The sequence below is a fragment of the Pararge aegeria genome, chromosome 21 (assembly GCF_905163445.1).
Source record: "Pararge aegeria chromosome 21, ilParAegt1.1, whole genome shotgun sequence".
In the NCBI taxonomy this organism is placed as follows: Eukaryota; Metazoa; Arthropoda; class Insecta; order Lepidoptera; family Nymphalidae; genus Pararge; species Pararge aegeria.
In genome coordinates, this window is record NC_053200.1 from 4,178,975 (window position 1) to 4,199,307 (window position 20,333).

At 35.3% G+C, this 20,333-nt stretch overlaps 3 protein-coding genes across 3 annotated transcripts; 1 reads left to right on the forward strand and 2 right to left on the reverse strand.

The window, feature by feature from the left end:
* Position 1: 1 nt before the first annotated feature.
* Positions 2 to 13,654, reverse strand: LOC120632974 (dystrophin-like). Its single transcript, XM_039902979.1, has 11 exons — positions 13,450 to 13,654; positions 13,203 to 13,339; positions 12,554 to 12,755; positions 11,341 to 11,572; positions 9,944 to 10,105; positions 8,391 to 8,522; positions 6,817 to 7,061; positions 4,172 to 4,298; positions 3,361 to 3,664; positions 2,767 to 2,967; positions 2 to 1,705 (listed from the first exon to the last, which is right to left on the reverse strand). The coding sequence occupies exons 1-11, from the start codon at positions 13,506 to 13,508 to the stop codon at positions 1,584 to 1,586; spliced, it is 1,923 nt and encodes a 640-aa protein (XP_039758913.1). The 5' UTR covers positions 13,509 to 13,654; the 3' UTR covers positions 2 to 1,583.
* A 540-nt stretch (positions 13,655 to 14,194) lies between these two features.
* LOC120633099 (inactive selenide, water dikinase-like protein) lies at positions 14,195 to 16,287 on the forward strand. The gene has a single exon (XM_039903209.1). The coding sequence runs from the start codon at positions 14,307 to 14,309 to the stop codon at positions 15,513 to 15,515; it is 1,209 nt and encodes a 402-aa protein (XP_039759143.1). The 5' UTR covers positions 14,195 to 14,306; the 3' UTR covers positions 15,516 to 16,287.
* Positions 16,288 to 16,987: 700 nt separating this feature from the next.
* LOC120633100 (DET1- and DDB1-associated protein 1) lies at positions 16,988 to 20,017 on the reverse strand. Its single transcript, XM_039903210.1, has 4 exons — positions 19,829 to 20,017; positions 19,607 to 19,745; positions 18,400 to 18,461; positions 16,988 to 17,872 (listed from the first exon to the last, which is right to left on the reverse strand). The coding sequence occupies exons 1-4, from the start codon at positions 19,829 to 19,831 to the stop codon at positions 17,771 to 17,773; spliced, it is 306 nt and encodes a 101-aa protein (XP_039759144.1). The 5' UTR covers positions 19,832 to 20,017; the 3' UTR covers positions 16,988 to 17,770.
* Positions 20,018 to 20,333: the final 316 nt, after the last annotated feature.

Here is a 20,333-nt window from a genome sequence, read left to right on the forward strand (position 1 = left end):
ATTAAGATAATTAATCATTTATTGAGTAATTAATTAATAATAATACACATTTTATACATATTTTTTTGTAAATGTTTAAAAATTTTATTGATAATTTTATTTTTAAGTACTCTAGGTTGTGCTAATGCAATCTGATTGCATTTTACGTAATTTTTAATACATACATTAATTATCAACTTACTGGTATGGGAAAACATTTGAGCTCATTATATTACGGTACATTCACTAAATATGTAATACGCAATAATGATATTATTTTTTACCTTCAATTAACAAGATAAAAATAACAATGAACGGCTTTGTTAGGATTTGAAAAAGGAAACAAATAAGTAGACAGAGTAACAGAAGAAAGTACCATTCATTTCATATTTTATGTAAAAATATTTGTCAACAATTTGAAGTAGATAAAACCATTGCACAGCAATCAATAGTACCCTATTTTATGAAGTCATTTAATTTGGAATTCATAAATTTACTGTTTATTGTAAATTAAACATATAATAATAAAACAAAATGGCGTTAGAACAATGCGATTTTGTTTAATTATTCATTCAAATCAGATAAATAAGTTCACTTACGCTTAACCCATACGATATTGTTACATTAGGATTTACATTGAAATAATAATTTTAACATTGCAATTTAAGAGATACGTAATTTATACTACAATTTTTATTTTATTATTCACGACATTATATTATTGTAAATTTTTTATAAAATATATGGCATGTTATTTTTTTAAAGTTTTTGTTTTTGCTTAATAACTAATCAGATCCTTAAACATAAAGTCTTATGATACTTGAGCACCGAATAAAGTGGGACGGATTTCATTATCGACCCATTACCGGTCCACTACAGAGCACGGGTATCCTCTCAAGGTTGAGAAGCATTTAGGCCGTAGTCTATCACGCTGGCCAAGTGTGGATTGGTAGACTTCACACGCCTATTGGCACGTTATGGAGAAATCTCAGGCGTACAGGTTTCCTCACAATGTGTTCCTTCACCGCTAAAGCAAGTGATATTTTATTTAGTATCGGGGATTGAATTCGTTTCCCCCAAAAGGGAGCCCGAAGCTCTGACCTGTATCAGTAGGCTATAAACGGTTACGGGACAGACAAACAATTAATATGATATTTATAATCCCACAGATCAGTTTAAAACCCATCCAGGGCTCTTAGTCATAAACTCGTTCGCGTGGCAAAAATTAAAGGTTTTGTAAATATAAATTGCAAAAAATTATTTTCATCGAAAATCGCATTCCAGCTCGCCGGGTGTCATGGCCGCACTTGTGACGTTACAGTATTTTTTTTTTAATTCCACGTCCAATTAGTCCTTGACTGCAATCTCACCTGGTGGTAAGTAATGCAGTCTAAGACTGTGACGGCCTAACCTGTAAGAGGGTATGTAAGTTATTGATCGGTTTCCACGCGACATCGTACCGGAACGCTGAATCGCTTATCGGCACGTCTTTGTTGGTTGGTAACTAACCACGGCCGAAGCGTCCCACCTGAACGGACCAGAGAAATATCAGAAATTATAAATTCCCAAATTGCCCCTGACGTGGATCGAACCTAGACCTCCCACTATACGAGTCCGTTGCCAGCGTTGAGCGTGGCTCGTTGTTCCACGCCGCGTATAAGGGTTCCCAATAGACCTTCCATTTCGTTCGCCGTCTCCCGCAGTTGTGTGTTGTCGAAACACGAGTCTGTGAAGATTAAAGTACTCAAATTAAAAAATGTTTTATTCATGTAGACATTGTCACAGGCACTTATGAAGCGTTCATACATTTAACATGTAAAACTAATGTTAGTGATGGTGATACCTACATTCGTTAACTTAAAGATAAAAAAAACAACAACCAGTTATTTAAAAAGACAAGGCATCGATCTTCGATCGATCTTCTAGAAAAAAAACTCAACGAACACTTATCAGTGAGTTAAATTTTTTGTCAAATTAAGTTTACACGACGCTTTGTCAATGCTATGTGCACTTGTAATTGACATACTGATATGCAGTACATGTTTTTGTGTGTGTGCTATGTTTATAAACGTGTAATATTCATGTCGTTAGTGCTCTTAATAACTAAATAAACTTAAACCTAAAGATACGAGGGTTCGAAACGCGCCCTGGTCTAAGAAGAACCCACAACAAACTTAGCCAGGTTTTTCTTTTGTTATCACCATCTCACAGTAGAGTTAATGTTGAGCTATGAAGTTAGCACGATTCATAACCAAGCTATTTTATCATACATGTAATCCTGAATAGGTGTGTTCTACTGTTTGTTAGGTATAGTTATAGTCCTGCTAGTTTGTTAGTGACTTTAAACTAAGGTTTTCGTGGCTAATCAACATTTCTTAAATATAGTTTAACGGGTACATAAAACGATAATATTATGGGATTTTATAATTTTTCTATATACAGTCGCTATAAGACATCAGTATTACATCAGTCTGCGTAAAATACTAATTTCGGCACAGTTAACCGTAGTAGAGCCGTAGGTTAGTTGGTTAAAGCGCTAAGTCCGCGATTGCCAGACAGTCGCAGGTTCGAATCCTGTCGGTTCCCAAAAAGTTTATATGCATTTTAAATTTATAAAATAATTGGATTTGTCGATATTTCCCAGTGGCATGGACTGTGGACACGGCGGGACAAAGCCCATAATATTATCGTGATATGTACCCGTTGAACTATTATATATATATTCGATATGTTATATAACAAAAGTTTGGTAGTTAATTTGTCTTTACGTGTAATAATACTACTTACCGTCCATAGCAAAATTATTAGTGAGTATCTGCTGCAATCTGTCCAGCACTGTGTCCAGGTCTGCGTTTAGTTCTCTCATCTTGTCGTTACTGTTCTCTACGGAGCGAATGTCTGCTGCGAATCGCTGCTCAGTGACCGCTATACTGTGATTGCTTTCCAGTTTGGACTTGGCTGTTGTTTCACGTTTGTGTGCTGCGGATTCTATAAAAACATTTTGTTTTATTAGTCTATAATAACATTTCATTTCGCTTTATAGAGCAAGAGCCGTAGACGGCCAGAGCTTCGTTATTTAATAAAAGCTGAAAGTGCTTCTGTGCGTCTCCCCTATACAAGTAAGAACGATCAGGGACTAGAGTTTGCGTTGTGGTTACTTTATGTTTTAACGAAATTAAGGTACTATTTTGGACACCTTTACTACCCAAATAACCACAATCCAAACTCTATAGTCCCTGGTCGTTCTTACCTGTAAAGGGGTCACGCACAGAAGAACTTTCAGCTTTTATTAAATAATGAATGTCTGTCCGTCCTTGGCTCTTAGGCTTAACTATATACAACTAACTACTATAAAGTAATGAGTTGATTGAAAATATTCACCATTATACCAATTGCTCATGTCATTCATAGAAACAGTGGAAATGCTGTCCGACGTAGCATGAACTACCACTGGCTTGAGAGCATCTCCGGACATTGTCAATAAATTTTGACTGTCTGGTTTATCAGTCACCGAGAAGTTTCCGGAGTCCAGGCTAAGTACCCTCGGCTGACTTTTTGTGTTCTCTGTGACCTTAGATTGTTTATCCTCCACTAGTATTGGACTGAAGAGATCGAATGCCTGAGGTCGTTCTAATTTGTCAGTACTTGTGTCAGTTGTAAAATAGTTTGGGTTTAAGAAATTGTCCTGAAATTTAAAGCAATTATTAATTATTGGACTGAGTCCAAGGCCGTGGGTTCGATTCCTACAACTGGAAAAGGTATGAGCGACGATGTTTTTCAGTGTTTGGGTTTTTATCTGTATATGATTCATAAAAAATATTTATCAGTTAAGTATCCATAACACAAGCTACGCTTACATTATTCTTATTTAGTATGAAATACTTCATATTGTCCTATATAATATGGATTAAAAAGATTCATAATAAAAATAATGCAAAAAAAATCCAACTATAAAATAAATTCACGCCAGCTGTTTGTATGTTTAGATCTTTTAAATTACGAAACGGATTTATTAACACCCTGAAAGCGAAGTCGAAGTCCTCCCACCCACTGGGCTATCATCGCTTCCTCACGTGGATCACTCTCACGCTCACCTAACGTGGATTGTAGGCCAGTACCTACTAGGTTATAGGTACCACCACATAGCTTCCATGCGAAGCTGGGGCTTTACGCTAGTGAAAATAACACTTACTTTTAATGTCTTGAGCCTCGCGATTTGTGCTGATATCTGATTATAATATACCTCAGCTTTTCCTTTCACCTGGTCGTCCCCGGCTTTGGCCATTGTTTCAAGCTGATCCATAAGATCTTTAAGAGCCCTTAAACACAATCGATGTCTACTGTCAGCGTCATTGCGTCAGCCAGTGGCGTGCATAAAGGGGGTGTAACGGGTATGCAGATGATAAAAATGAAGAAAATCTCCAATATGAGTTAAAAAAAAAAACTTAAGGATAGGCATTGTAAGAGTTATAAAAATTTCCTTTTTTATAACTCTTTTTCAAAATTTCAAGTAGGCCTTATATAAGCACTTTTGAAAGGTCAAGTCTGTCTGTATGCAGTGACTCTACCACCGGTTCGGAAGGCAGATTCTACCGAGAAGAAGCCGGCCAGAAACTCAGCTGTTGCTCTTTTCTGACATCAACAATTTACATTTTAAAATTCATTTTTCTATCTTGTGAGAGATGAAAGCGGAGCCGGATGCTTCCAAGCAACCTTGTAATTAAGAAATTCATCAATTGTATAGTAACCTCGCTGTAGTAAATGTGTTTTAACACATTCTTTAAACTGCATTGGTAGGTCCAGAATCACCTTAGGAATCCTATTATAAAAGCGTATACTCAATCCCACAAATGACTTCTGTACCATTCGCAGACGATATGCAGATGACACTAATTTATGACCATTTCTTGTAAGTCGAATGCCTGAGAGTCCTCTACAATGTTCTTAAAGGCATGGCAAGTCCACCTATCCTCACTTAGCCAGCACGGCGGACAACGAGTTGATAATGACACACAGATACAATAAGAGTCTACTTTTAAACATTAACGATCACCTTCCGTTGTAAGTTCGAAACCACAATTACGTTGGAAATGCTTTAATCTTTCCATGATAATACATTTCTTGGATTTCGTGTGAGATTCATGCCTTTATTCATAACAATTCATACCTTTATAAACATTATGATAAAATTTATGAATAATCTTTTCTTCATCTTTATGTTTATACTCGAGTTTCGATGTCCACTTTTTGTTTATAAAGACTAATATGTTGTCTTACAAATACTATATTATTATGCCTATTTCTTTAAACTTTTCACGAAGGGATTCGCGTGATTTAAGTTTATATATTGATCGTACAGCTCTTTTCTGCAATATAAATATAGTATCGATATCAGCTGCTTTACATATATATAACGCTTACTGGAGATTTTGTTCATTTTATATCATCTGCATACCCTCTATGCACGCCACAGCTATTTATTAGACGCTAGAACTACGGAGGAGAAGGTATTGGGTTGTAATTATAATATAAGGTATTTCCTATTAAAGGATTTTCAGAACTAGCCCGGACTTTGGAAATTGATGCCTCGGAGTGCACGTTAAACCGTCGGTCCCGGTTACTATAACTTACTTCAAGGCACTAGTCGTTAAAGCCCACCAACCCGCATTGTAGCAACGTGGTGGGTATACGCTCTAAAACTGTATCTCCCAAGTCGCCTGTGCCCAGCATCCTACATGTTAATAGGCCACGGATGATGATGAAGAAAGCTCCAAAACGGGGATGCACTTCCAACACGGTCAGTCTAGCCAAAACCATGGCATGTTGAAATTACACAAGTATATATAAGATCTTTGTTCAACATTATTGTCCAATCTTGTCCAACGATTACTCAGTTGATTGGACTTAGTTACGGCCGGTCTACATGCCGCGTTGCAGCGTCGCACTATAAAGATTTAGGTGCGTTGGTGTTCTCACAGGTAATTCTGCTTCAATTTCGCTGCGCGGACATAGTCCAAACTTGTCCGACGATCACTCAGTTGATTGGACTTAGTCACGGCCGGACTACATGCCGCGTTGCGAGAACAAGCAAAGACGGGAGGTCTCGTTTATTGTGGTAGGATAACAATAAAGGTGAAAGTTCAAAGAGTTGGGCAGATCTGGTGGCCGTGCGATGAGAGGGTCTGTTTTCAGGGGTCTTCTATTAGTATATTTTTTTTTATTACACGTTAGCGTTAGTAAGTGATGATGCAATCTAAGATGCTAGCGGGCTAACTTGTTAGGGAGTATGGCAGTTTTATTAACCCATACAATCGGTTTCTAAACTACCGGAACGCTAAATCACTTAGCGGCACGTCATTGTCGGTAGGTTGGTAACTAGCCACGGCCGAAGCCTCCCACCAGGAAAAGGGGGTCTTCTATAGTATCTAATCCTATGATACGAGGCGTACCTTGATGGACATTTTGGAAAAAAGCACCGTGTGGACCGGCTGATAGTAACCAAACAGGTATTAACAGGTAATAATAATATCAAAAAATGTCATCTCTTGTCTCATTATAACACGGACATCTAAGAAGTAGATAGAAACTGCAATGTTTCCTACTAGATGGCGCTACAGTCGCTATAAGACTGATATAATGCTGATAAATATACTAATTTCGGCATCGGTGGACTGGAAGCCGTAACTTAGTAGTCATAGCGCTCAGGGCGCGATTGCCAGAGAGTCGCAGGTTCAAAATCTGACGGTTCCGAAAATTTTTATACTCAGTTAAAATTTATAAAATTGATATTTCCTCCAAATGTAAAAACACTATTTAAAATTTAAAAAAAAAACTTACTTTGTGTCATTTTCCATATTAGTAATGATATCTTGAAGAGTCATAGCTGGATTATTGGCCTTATTACCCGAAGCTTTGCCCACGGTAGACGTGAATATAACCGGCTTTTCTTTCCTTTTTACTGTGCTTTGTTTTGTCTGTTTATTTTTTCTTTCTTTCTTACTGGTTTTTTTCTTTCTTGTCTTTGTGCAAAAGAAAAACCTTTTCATTCCCTTCATGAAGCTGAGGCATTCGGTGGGTTTTATCTAAAATTTTATACCGAATTATGAACCAAATATTTAACTTATTTATTAAATGTCAAGAAACTAACATCTTTCTAGGGTTTCGCAACAAAAGGCCAACGGGACCCTATCTAATACTAGCTCCACCTCCGCCGTCCGCCCGTCTGTCAGAAGATATATCTCATGCACCGTAAAGAATAGCGAGTTGAAATTTTCTCAGAATGTATATTTCTATTCCCACTATGCTCTCTGAGTCCATGTTGGATTCCCACAATTGGAAAATGTTTGTGTGAAGAACATGAAAGTTTTTCAATGGCTGGATGTTTATCTGTATATAATAAGTATTTATGTATACCGGTAATAGCCCAGTGGGTAGTATTTTACTTCACATTCGGGGGGTCGAGTTCGAACTCGAGCACACACAACTAATTTTTATAAGTTATACGCGTTTCAAGCACTACACTAGAAAACCTACATGCCAGAGAATTCTCCATATTGTTATCAAAGGTGTGTGGAGTCCAACAATTTGCACTGGGCCAGAGTGGTGGACTACAGCTTCAACTCTTTCTCATTGTTGGAGGAGACCCGTGTCCTTTAGGGGGCCGGTAATGGGCTGATAGGGTGATGGTGATGATGATGATGGTGATGATGATGATGATGATGATAATGATGATATGATGTTGATGATGATTCTTAAAAAATATTTATCAGTTATATAAGTACCTATTACACAAGCTATGCTTACCTTAGGACATATAACATGGGTTATATTATTTATTTGAATAAAGTAATATTTGACTTTTGGTTTATTTGGTGTTTACTGCTACATCTTAACAATATTTAGAGTTTCATATTGCACCTTGGTACAGAACCCTTCATTTGCAAGTCCAGCTCTAACTAAGTCAGTTTTATTAAATATATAATAAATAAATAAATGTACCACGACAATACACGCATCGCCATCTAGGCCCAAAGCAAGCGTAGTTTGTGTTATTGGTACTAAGATAGCTGTTGAATATTTTTATGAATACAATACACATAAATACTTAACCCGCGCTGTTTAAGAATGGATTTATACGAATGAATTTCAACGGCCAATTGGCGTAGTTTGCAGCGACCCTGCAAACTACGCCAAACGCTACGCTTGTATTATATTTATTTATTAAAGGCGGTCGATTTTATGCCATCTTATTCGAATCGCCCGTATATTGAACTTAGTTTATCAACGCGTGCTATACAACTGCAATACCATTTGCTTCAAGTTCAGATTGGACTACTTGTTTTCCAAAATTATACGTGTAATAAGATATATTCTATACATTGTTACAGAATTGAAAAACGTATAGCACATACCTCCCCATCCATTACTTCTTGAACTAAATGCGTTTTCTTATGATTGGGTATACAAGACGCATCCTTGCCATATAAATAACACTTTTCGCAGAAGTATACACTGTTACATTTCGCACATTTGAATTTCAGCACCTGAAAATAAACATATTTTAGTATACATACACATATAATATATATATATATATATATATATAATAGTAGTTTTGATAATTTAATCATCATTATATTGTTTAAAGATTTTAAACTAAGATTGGTTAATCAACATTTCTTAAATATAGTTCAACGGGTACATACCACGATAATATTTTGGATTTGTCGATATTTCGACCCAGTTGCGTGGATCGTGGTCAAGACGGGACTAACAGTGCAACAAAGTAAGAATCTGTACTTTGGTCACAGAAGCTCTGAATATTAAACGGTTGGTTTTTCAAACAGTGATTTATGCTTTACAGCTTCGCTTTGTAACATACCCTTTTCGATGTATTGCAGAAGGTTACACTATGAACTAGATAAACGAACTTTACATCCCTGATAATAAATACCTGATGCTAATGCAAGTTATAAATGTGATGAGTGTACAGCACCAATGTAATGTTACCTGTTTGTGGATATTTATAGGGCATAGTTTTGCCAGCGAACTTCACAATCTTGTTCCTAAAAACCACAACCAAAATCTTCCACATAAACCGAGATGGCCTGAACATTGGCATCCTTATGTGGTTGTCGTTTTTCGTCTACGTGTCTAACCCAGACTTTAGCCCTATTTATATCCCATTACTGGGAACAGGCCTCGTTCTCTCATAGAGAAAATTCGGCTTCAAGGATTCAATGACGATTTTACGTGTTTTGCGAACAAAACTATCTCATCACAATTTCTCGAACCGTTATCGTTTTAACATTGTTATAAGCTCATAATCCAAGATGTTAATTAAACACAAGTATTTTATTTAACATTACCGCACTAATGTTTTATTTATATGTATGAAGATGGACCATTTTTTATTTAACCGGGTAATATTCTTTTTTTAATAGAAACAAAAAGACATTTACCCTTATAAGTATGATAACATTTAAATTTATCAAATTATTCACGACATATTTCATAGTTTAGCCTGTTATAATTCTCGCAAGTGTGATGAATAATGTCCTATGAAACTGGTGTGCAGCAATTACATTTTCGTAAAATTTAAATTAACACACTTGTTGCATATGGTTTTAGACGGCCCATTGGCGCAGTTTGCAGCGACCCTGCTTTCTGAGTCAAAGGCCGTGGGTTCGATTCCCACGACTGGAAAATGTTTGTGTGATGAACATGAATGTTTTTCAGTGTCTGGGTGTTTATCAGTATATTATAAGTATTTTATGTATGTTATTCATAAAAATATTCATCAGACATCGAAGTACCCATAACACAAGCTACGCTTACTTTGGGGCTTGATGGCGATGTGTGTATTGTCGTAGTATATTTATTTATTTATTATAATGTACAAACAGCTTGATTGCAGTTTCTTACACATACTTGGTGGAAAGACATAAGTTGGTAAGAAGAGTACCTGGATTAGGGGTTGTCCACACGCACTGCAGCCAGCGCTAGCGTTTGCACTGCTCCTACTGTCAAATATACGCTGTACTACACTCAGCCAACGAGTGCTGGAACAATGGTGTGCACCCCATTCCGCTACTTCTTGTGCTGACACGCCGAGCATGCCAGCACTCTGTATGAAGAGATTTATTTTTAAAGTTACGACTGTTACCATCTTAGACTGCACCAACATTTACCACCAGCCCGGCAGGCATGGGCATAAGACTTTTATGTCCCCGGGGAAAGGATACAAATTTTCCTTCTCCCACAGGTGCATCAAGTCTCAGAGCACTGGCGCATGAGTGGAAATAATATAACATATGTGTAATAATAAACGGGGTTAAATTTCTCCAATTCCGTTCCCGTGCTTTAGGGGGTTTGATCCCTTGTCAGGGGATATACCCCTGACATCGGGGGATATAATTTTTGACTCCTACCCATGCTAGCCCTGCAGGTGTGATGTAATGGAATAAAAAAAACTGTCCTTTTTGTGGTCCACACTAATATTATAATTGCGAAAGTGTGTTTGTCTGTTTGTTTGTCCTTCATTAAGGCCCTATTTTTGGCATATAATTAGTAGAAAGGACACAGGCTCTATTTGATCCAGGAGAAAGTAAATTTCCCAAGGGTGGTTATTTTGCACTAAATATCGATCTTCCTTCATCCAAATTAAAAAATCAATTTCTAGACTGTATCTGCCGAGATCAATAATGAAAAATGAAGCAGATGTCTTTGGTTATACAAGTCTTTGGTAAAATAATAAAAATGGATATCTAATCTTGGAAATGGGCGGGAAGGCTTCTGTAAATTTAGTGTGCGAATTCACACGCGAGTTTTGTTCACCAATCCGGACTGTCCGTCCGCCATGTACAAAGTTTCCTGCCCTTTTTAATCAGTAATTTCTCCTGATTTATATTTTAAGTTTTTCTTACTTTTATTAAACATATAGACACCAGACATTTATATCATATTTGTTCCTTGCAGCGAAGTAGGACACGCACGCGCCTTGAAATAGGCTAGGTTTATTAATCGATATGAAATTGATCGCTCAATTAGAACGTTAACCTCATTTCGGCTCGTTCAATCATTTAACCGGTATAACGCAGAAAACAAAAATAAACCGGTTATTAGCCAAACATTTCCAGTAAATTCAAACTGGTTCCGAGCCCTGGCTCACTCACCATCCTTTCAACCAACTGTATACCAAAAATCAAGTTGATTATTAGCTTACTTAGGGGGTGTAAGAAAAACAAACAAACAAACTAACGTATTCTTAATATTAGTTAGGATTTAAGAAAAATCCTCAATTTAAGCTCAAACTTCTAAGTATTGGCAGTATGCATAAAAATAGTTCTATGTTGGGTTTACCTTTGCGAAACAGGAATCAACATCATTTTGCAAATGGTCGCACTGACAACCTAAATAGTTGGGTAAGGCTGTGACATGCACTAGTAACGCTGCCAGCCTCCTAGGTGACACACAGCCATTGTGATCTGCACAGCAGTTAGCGAGAGCCTGCCATTTCTCTGCTATTGATTCTTCACTTAACAATATCAGGATGGTCTTTGCTGCTAAGACCCTTATGGTTGTTTTTCTTTCTCTGTAACAGTCAAATGACTTTAAGATTCATCTTTTTTAATATTCTTAGATAAACTACAGTAGATTTCACTAAGCTTACAGAAAAATCCTATTATAATGTTAAGGATTACTTAAACGATAAAAAGCTTGGGTGTAAATTGCTGTCTCATAGCTTAATATAAATCTACTGTGAGATGGTGATAACAAAAAAAATATTTACCCGGCTAAGTTTGTTGTGGGATTCTAAGACCAGGGCGCATTTGGAACCCTCGTAGCTTTAGGTTTAAGTTGGCGAACGAATTTATCACCGACCCCATACATTTATGTTAACATATATGTATGAACGCTTCATGAGTGCCTGTGATAGGCCTACATTAATAAAGAAAATTTGAATTTGATTTATTTTTGGTAGAAAACTTTATTCTCAGCAAAATGTTCTGATTGAATGTGCTAATATTGTACAAGGATAGGATTAAATCTATAATGGAACAGTCTTATCTTTAATGGAACAATGGTTTTACATGGTATACATATAATTTGGCTAAGAGAGGCAACTGCAACCTGGTCATGTTAGATTGTGAAAACTGTAATTGTGCAGCTTTAGCCTAAATTACATTTTTGACAACTTCCCAGGTGCAATGGTGAGCAGTGTAAATAACAATTACAGAATTTTCTCTAGTCTGGTCATGTGGGAGGCTTCGGCTAGTTACCACCCTACCAACAGAGACATGCCACTTAGTGTTCCGGTTTGATGTCACATAGAGATCTATTAGGGGTATGACTACAATACTCCCTAACACGTTAGCCCACTACCATCTTAGTCTGCATTATCACTTATTACCAGGTCTGATTGCAGTGAAGGGCTAACTTGTAGTGGAATAACAAAAAAAAATTATGCTCATGCAATTGTACTTTGCTTCATGTATTATTTATGCTAATATATGCCTGTGCGAACGAATTTCGTTCTTCTGCAATATTTTAAATATCTAAAAATAATACATACCCATCATACACATTAAGCAGCAAGTTGATCAAAAGATCCACTGCCAAATCAACATCCCCAATAAACAATCCCTCCTTCTCAGCGGCAAAGTAAATGTCAGCAAGCACAGCTTCTAACTCAGCAGTATCTAGAGACAGGCTACTCTCTGAGAGACTTAGCTGATGGCGTGCGAATACACCTGAACTTATACGTAGTGGTGGCACTGGAAATACATAATAATTCATAATATATTCAAATTCAAATTTAAATTTAATTATATTGAAGTAGGCCTAATTTATGCACTTTTAAAATGTTGAGCATGACTCCACCACGTGCAGTTATAAAAGCAGATTCTACTGAGAAGCAGACCAGTAACTCAGCAGTTTTTTGACATAGTAGTGTACACACCGCCTCGTTGGCCTAGTGGGTGTGTTTTGCATGATCGTGATTTTACGTGATCACAAGGTCCTAGGTTCGATCCCAAAATATATACTTTCATGTTCGCCAACCTGGTGTAAGTAAATTGACGATGTTTGACCCCCATGCCTCAGAGAGATTGATTTCGCTTAGAAATTTAAAGATTTTATTCAGTGATAGTTTTGTTTTTAAACTCCAAGCAAAAAAAAAAACATATCATATGGATTTATAAGGACAATACGTGACAACTAACCTTTTAAACTCTTTTGTAAGGCAAACAATTTAAATGCAATTCTGTAAGCACTATATTTCATGTCATTAAATTCTTCCAAAGTTTTCAATATCTTGCTAAACCGAGGATGGTCAAAGTATTGTTTACCGTTTGTTTCACTGAAACGACAGAGTAATTTTAGTATTAATAATAGTAGGTTTTTCTAGAACAAAATACAATTATTAGACATTCTTTAGGTGTTGAAAGTTAGTGAAAGTTTTTTACTCACTCAATATAACATGGGTAGCCCTCTTCATTTTCGACTTTTTTCCATTTTATTAATTCCATTTCGATCTATAAATACACTCGCATGTTTCTTTCAGGATTTCTAAATAAGGAATTGAAATTTTAAGAAGAAACTAGAAAGGAAGGACATTCGACAAGTCAGCAAGTTTAAAAAAAAATAACCGCCGTACACCAAAAATACAAACTAATCATAAACAAAGAAAATCTAGATTCTAGGCTTTATACAATTAACGACCAATTGAGTTTTGTGGCCAATACAAAAATTTATAAATTAGCCAATAAAAAAAGTTAATTCATCATTCCGATTAGCTGAAAATTATGTCAAATAAAACGCAGCAGCCACTACCAAGTACAAACAACTCAGACGAATAATTTCAGTTATCACCACAGATTAGGTACTTATTTTACTTTTAACACAGATAATATATGCAAAAAAACTTTAACATGGTAGTTCATGTAGTTACTATTTATTTTTCATAAATATAACTTTATCTTTTCAATCAACAAAATACTTCTTTATTTTTCATTTTCATCAGAAAATAATTTCAGTTACAGGTATCTCTTATTTTCGATAAAAACATAGGAATTCATTTCATAAGTATGTTCTCGTTGCAGATTACATACATCGTCTTCAATTTAGCCAATGATCTAACAGATACTTTTGTTTACATATTGTATAAACCAATAGGAGATCCCGGTTTGAATAAAGTTGTAGCTGCCATTTCCTCTTTGTAAAGGAGACGCCATTTTGCAAGCGTCACTTGGCGGCGTGTCGGGTTTCGGCATTTTTGTTAAACTTACCCGAAAGCGTACCATAATATTGTTGTGTATTTGTGTAATATGTCGTATCAGTCTAGTGTAGCGCAGGATTCACTATCTTCTGCGCAACTAGAAATGGCCGGTAACCCCAATGCTTTGGCTCTTCGTCGGCCATTCGACCCTGTGGCCCACGACTTGGAAGCTAGTTTTCGCTTGACGCGATTCGCCGACCTCAAAGGAAGGAGTTGTAAAGTGCCCCAAGATGTTCTCTCCAAGCTCGTGGAGTCACTGCAGCAGGACTATTCCCAGCAGGATCAAGATCAATTTATGCATGTGGCTATCCCGCGCATTGGTATCGGTTTGGACTGTTCGGTAACGCCGCTGAGACACGGAGGCCTTTGTTTGGTACAAACCACTGACTTTTTCTATCCTTTAGTTGACGATCCCTACATGATGGGCAAGATTGCGTGTGCAAACGTACTTAGCGACTTATATGCTATGGGTGTGACTGAATGTGACAATATGTTGATGCTTCTCGGAGTATCCACCAAGATGACTGAAAAAGAGCGAGACGTAGTTATTCCTCTCATTATGCGAGGATTTAAAGATTCAGCACTTGAAGCAGGTACATCTGTGACTGGTGGCCAAACTGTGATCAACCCCTGGTGCACCATCGGTGGGGTGGCTACGACAATTTGCCAACCGAACGAATATATTGTGCCTGATAACGCAGTTATGGGTGATGTTTTAGTTCTAACGAAACCTCTTGGCACCCAAGTTGCAGTAAATGCTCACCAGTGGCTAGACCAGCCTGAGCGATGGAATAGAATTAAATTGGTAGTGTCAGAAGAAGATGTAAGAAGAGCTTATCACCGAGCCATGGACTCTATGAGTAGACTCAACCGGATTGCAGCGCGACTTATGCATAAATATAATGCTCATGGGTCAACTGATGTAACTGGATTTGGTCTTCTTGGGCACGCACAGAATCTGGCGTCACACCAAAAGAATGAGGTGTCATTTGTTATCCATAATTTGCCAGTGATTGCCAAAATGGCAGCTGTTGCAAAGGCCTGTGGCAATATGTTTCAGCTGTTACAGGGCCATGCACCAGAGACTTCTGGAGGACTCTTAATCTGCTTGCCCCGAGAGCAGGCAGCTGCATACTGCAAAGACATTGAGAAGCAGGAGGGCTACCAAGCCTGGATCATTGGTATTGTTGAAAAGGGCAACCGCACTGCTCGTATTATTGATAAGCCCCGAGTCATTGAAGTGCCTGCAAAAGATTAAATTGTTCATAATAATCAAGACATTTTATAAAAATGTTAGTCTAAAATTAATTCAGAGCTGGATAAATCTTAAATTTTATTTTATCAAGATAATGGCATTAGCATTTCTTTTTTAATTTTAAACTTTTTAAATACTTGCAAATCACATAAAGCTAGATAGGAATTTTATTTAATCTTGGTTTACTCTTTGATTGTTTTATTATAAATGGCATAATCTAACTATACAAGAATGAATTAAATTTTAATGCATAAGCATGTAACATGTCAAAGATTCATCTTCTAGCTAAGAAATGTTCCAATACTTTGCTTAGGCCTCCTCTTGTGTGAGGGCTTAAAGAGCATAGACCCACCATGCTTTGCAGGTCAGTTGTATGCTGTGTTATATGCTGTTCATTACCGTCAAACTCTTAGTGAATTATCATATGTTATTGGACATGTCATTGAGTAAACCATTATTAAAGGCATATTGATGTGATATGGGTATATATGTGTGCCAGCAACAGACAATATTGAATATGTATAATTATACCTTTTTGCCAAGCACACTTTAAATTAGGTTGTCCCTGAAGTTATACTCCTATCATATGCATGACTAATGACATCTCATTCTAGCATATGGTGATTTAGATATTTAGGTAAAATATCACTATTAACTTTTAAGTGAAAAAGATTCCATTAGGTTCCCTTGAAATCTAACATGCAGCTTGTGGATCCATTCTGCAAATTGTGAAATAAGTATAATTGATTAGAATAAAATTATTTTTCATTCTAAAGCTGTAGTTTTATTTTTTCTCCTATTTACTTAATCCATATTAGTTTTAGTTTGATTAGCAAACACCCTTTTCAGGTTCAAATTCCAGTAAGATTAATATTGGAAAAACTTATCATTATAATATACATTTCAAATTAAATATTTATATTGTGTAAGTGTTCAAGATGTTTTTCTTTAACAATAATCCATCTCTGCCAAGTTAGTGAAACAGACAAAAAATAATTGTATTCATATGAATTATTTCTTTTTTTACAAATTTATTATTTACCATATTTGTCATATTATGGCAAATTAGAATATTTAAAAAGCTACTAAGTTAGTGGTGAAATCTCAACAAGAAAAGGGCCACAACAAAAATAATTTTATCATTTGTATGTTAAATATATTTAATCATTGTTTTTAAACAATAATCCGAATTGTACTGCAGGTCTGATGTATATAGCTGAAGAAACAGAAATGATTAAAAATCAATATTCATCTTCCAAGCTATTACAATCAATACACAACTTGAAATTTATTTAAAATATTTCTTTATTATTATGTCCCATTTTTCAAATTTTGGTTCCAAAATAGATTTCCTACTATAAAACCATTAAAAGTAATACCCAAAAACCAAAATAGGGAATCAAGTGCCAAAAAATATTTTTTAGATAGTGACACTTATTAATATTTATATTGAAAGGGATAAAAAACTGCAAGTGATAGTAAAAGGCAATAATTTTATTCAACTTAAGAGAGGCACTTTCTATAAAACTTTGCTTACTTATTACTTTGCCTTACTTATTAACTAAAATCATGTTTCGAAAATATGAAATATTTACAGTTCTGCCATTATGGCAGATCAATTTTAAAATCTATAACAAGATTCAGTAGAAATATAATTTGAAATAAAGTTAGGTACTCTAAAGCCACAAATAAATTTTTCATACACAAAAAGCTACTTTCACTGACCTCTAACATAAAGATGTCCACATTCAATAAATACTGAACCCATTTTTATTATCAATAATATTCATCATCCCTCGATGTTACCAACCTTGGATGTACTTCTAAAACAAATCTAGGGTACATCAAAGTTACTATGTTACATAAAATGTAAAAGCTAAATTAACATGGAATGAATTTGCAATTATAACTTCTTAATTACATTTAATTGTAACAATCACGGGAAAATTTACATGGAATCCAATAGTTTAATTCTGATGCACACAAAAAACTAAACAAAAGGCAAAAGATAAACAACAGTGTGTTTCACAGCTTATTGAACCACTTACCTTTTTCAGTTTCAATTTAGGTTTTGTGTACAAAAGAATTATTGACAATTTTAATCTATGAAATTGTAGGTTCCAGAAAAACTAAGAACCAATGTTTCGAGAATCAATGTATAATATGACCTAAAAATGTGATATACAAAACATTATTGTAAAATGGCAATACACTTCGCAAAGTCTGTAACTGAAGCACATCATTGTGTAAGAACATTTTCAGTGAAATGGTGAACTTAAGCAGGGCCTCTTGCGTGGTCGGGTGTCATCACCATTTTGTTCTATGTGGCTTTGATCACGTTTCTTTGGGGAGGTGTTGTTCTGAAAAGTGATAACATGTTGTTTAATTATTTTATTATAAGTATGTTATAAGAATCTTTTAAATATCTGTCATAATAACACATGACATGCTCTGTAAAGTAACTACAGTAGCATTTCATGCATTCATAATGGCATTGTCTATCCTAAAGTATTTGTGACCTATACATACCATGGTTGAAAATCCTACAATGTGCATGCCACTAATTTGTTGATAGGATATTAAAAAACCAGTATGTTGTTACCTCAAATGACAATTAAATTTAATGAAAGTACAATTGATTGTACACCAAAACAGCATGACACTTTTTCTGGCTTAATGGTTGGCATGGCTGAAATCACCACTGTAATGAAACTTAATTACTTATCCAGTTTGGCCAATATTAACAGTGGGTTGAACGTAAAACAGAAAAAAAATAAAATGGAAAAAACCCTCCATGTACAAGTTATACAAACATTCTAGGGTATGCAGTACTGTTGTGCATGAATGAAGTGCCAGAGCATCAATCATTTATCAATTTAATAATTACCTTTTTCTCCCACTGCTGGTGTAGGTACCTTAGTAATATATTTGTCTTTTCTGTTACAATTACTGTAAAAAAAAAGAAAAAGCTATTTCAATTTGATCGTAAATGTTGAGTCAAATATATTTTGAGGACTAAAATAATTTAAGAAACAATTTTCTCAATAGTGATGCTAAACTTTAAAATGTCTGAAATTCTTAATTCATATTTTTGCTTAAGATGCTGCGTTTCCTAAAATATGGTTCAAATAACATAAGAGTTATTAATTCAATCAATATATTAAGAAAGCATCTAAAGATCCATCTTCTGCCTTTACAGGCAACTTACTATATTTTATAACAAGAGCCCTACAGATTTGACTCTTGTTATAAAATATAGTAAGTCATAATATTCTAGAATATTGGTTCAATATCCTAGCCAATTCACAGGGTCGTACAAAACTGATTTTCTAAATTCAGATTGTCACTGAAAAATCCTAATTGTGGTTGCCACTTTTGTTTAAATAATACAAGCTGTCATCTGAGTTTTTCATCCACACTTATTGGTTTTTTGATGATATTCGATATTTGTTTGAGGTTCATTGAACTAGCTAGCTAGACCCTAACATGACAACAAGTATATACTACCTACCCATTTGATACCACTTGCAATTGACCATTGCAATACTTATAAATGATAAATATGATTGATATTTATGAAGTAAATATAGTCTCATCATAATACCTACCAATAGACATCCACTGCTAGACCTGGGTTTTTGTTGGTATTTCCAAATTCCATTGTATTATACAATTTGTGGCCAGTGGCTCCTTACAATTCCCTTGATCCCAATGCCCTAAGAATATGTGTTGCCAACCTTTCCTTGTGTTTAGTGTACACTATATGAATTAGCATAAAAGTAAAACAGACTGTATGAAGTTTGTATCTTATTTATGCAATGAAACAATAAATACTAATATTGAAGAGCTGTATCTATCAATAAGATAAGATGAGATGAGATGAGGCATGAGATTGATTTTCATTTCAACCTGAAGATGTTTGTACGAAAAAGGGCCTTGTCATAAATATGGACAAAAAAATCTTAAAAGTCACTTTCCTACTCAGACTTCGTGCAAAACAATAATGTTAACAAGGATTTTTGGCTGAATAGCCAATAATCCAAAATATTTAGTTATACATGTATAGTTTTATAAATAAAAATCGTATACTCAACTTTGTTCAGAAGGTATATCCTTAGTGGGTAGGTATATTGAAGGTCTTTTAGAGCAATTCCGTATACCATGATCTGTGTTGAATAATGTGAAGTTGTGCTCATCGTACGAAGGAAGATCCTTCAAAAATTCTATCACCGACTGCAATTATAAAGATATTGTAAATAAATTTACCTTTTAAACAAATCATATGGCTGCAAACCTTAATTTTAATTCCTGCTTACCATCTTAACCTCCTATTTTGACTTCTATATAACCTTATTATAAACCGTCAATAAATTATTCAAGCGCCCAAAACAGTAAATCACTCATCAATTTAATTAGAATACTAAATTATTATTAAATAAATAAGAATTTGAAAATACGCCGATCCTTTTAAACCCATGAGAATGACATTTGCCAACAAAAATCACAGACTAGATAAATAGTAGCATAATGTTGCCCATTTGGAAATGCCTAGAGTATAATATGTACTCCTAGAAGATGTCTATCGCATTATAAAATATTTTTTACATTTAAAGGCCAGTTGTAATAGTTGGTATTAATTCACTATTGGTCAAATCAACCAGAAGAGTGAGAGAGAGTTTTATCGTGAGCCCAATCTAGATGATTCTCAGGGCTGCCAAATCTCAATTCGAAAAACTGTAACTTGTCTATGGCTAGTTTTCGTCCAATATTAGATACATCATCTGAGAACCAACGTCAATTTCGACCGTTTCAAAAAACCAC

Bases quoted from the DNA above. Each gene is read 5' to 3' on its own strand.
- LOC120632974 (XM_039902979.1), bottom strand. From the start codon at position 13,508: ATGGAATTAATAAAATGGAAAAAAGTCGAAAATGAAGAGGGCTACCCA. The intron at 12,756-13,202 runs GTTAGTTGTCAC...ATGTATTTCCAG, and splicing joins CTTACAAAAGAGTTTAAAAG to TGCCACCACTACGTATAAGT. The intron at 10,106-11,340 runs GTAAACCCAACA...CTCTTCATACAG, and splicing joins TTGATTCCTGTTTCGCAAAG to AGTGCTGGCATGCTCGGCGT.
- LOC120633099 (XM_039903209.1), top strand. From the start codon at position 14,307: ATGTCGTATCAGTCTAGTGTAGCGCAGGATTCACTATCTTCTGCGCAA.
- LOC120633100 (XM_039903210.1), bottom strand. The intron at 18,462-19,606 runs GTTGAGTATACG...TTTTTTTTACAG, and splicing joins GGATATACCTTCTGAACAAA to TAATTGTAACAGAAAAGACA. The intron at 17,873-18,399 runs GTAATTATTAAA...ATCACTTTTCAG, and splicing joins ACCAGCAGTGGGAGAAAAAG to AACAACACCTCCCCAAAGAA.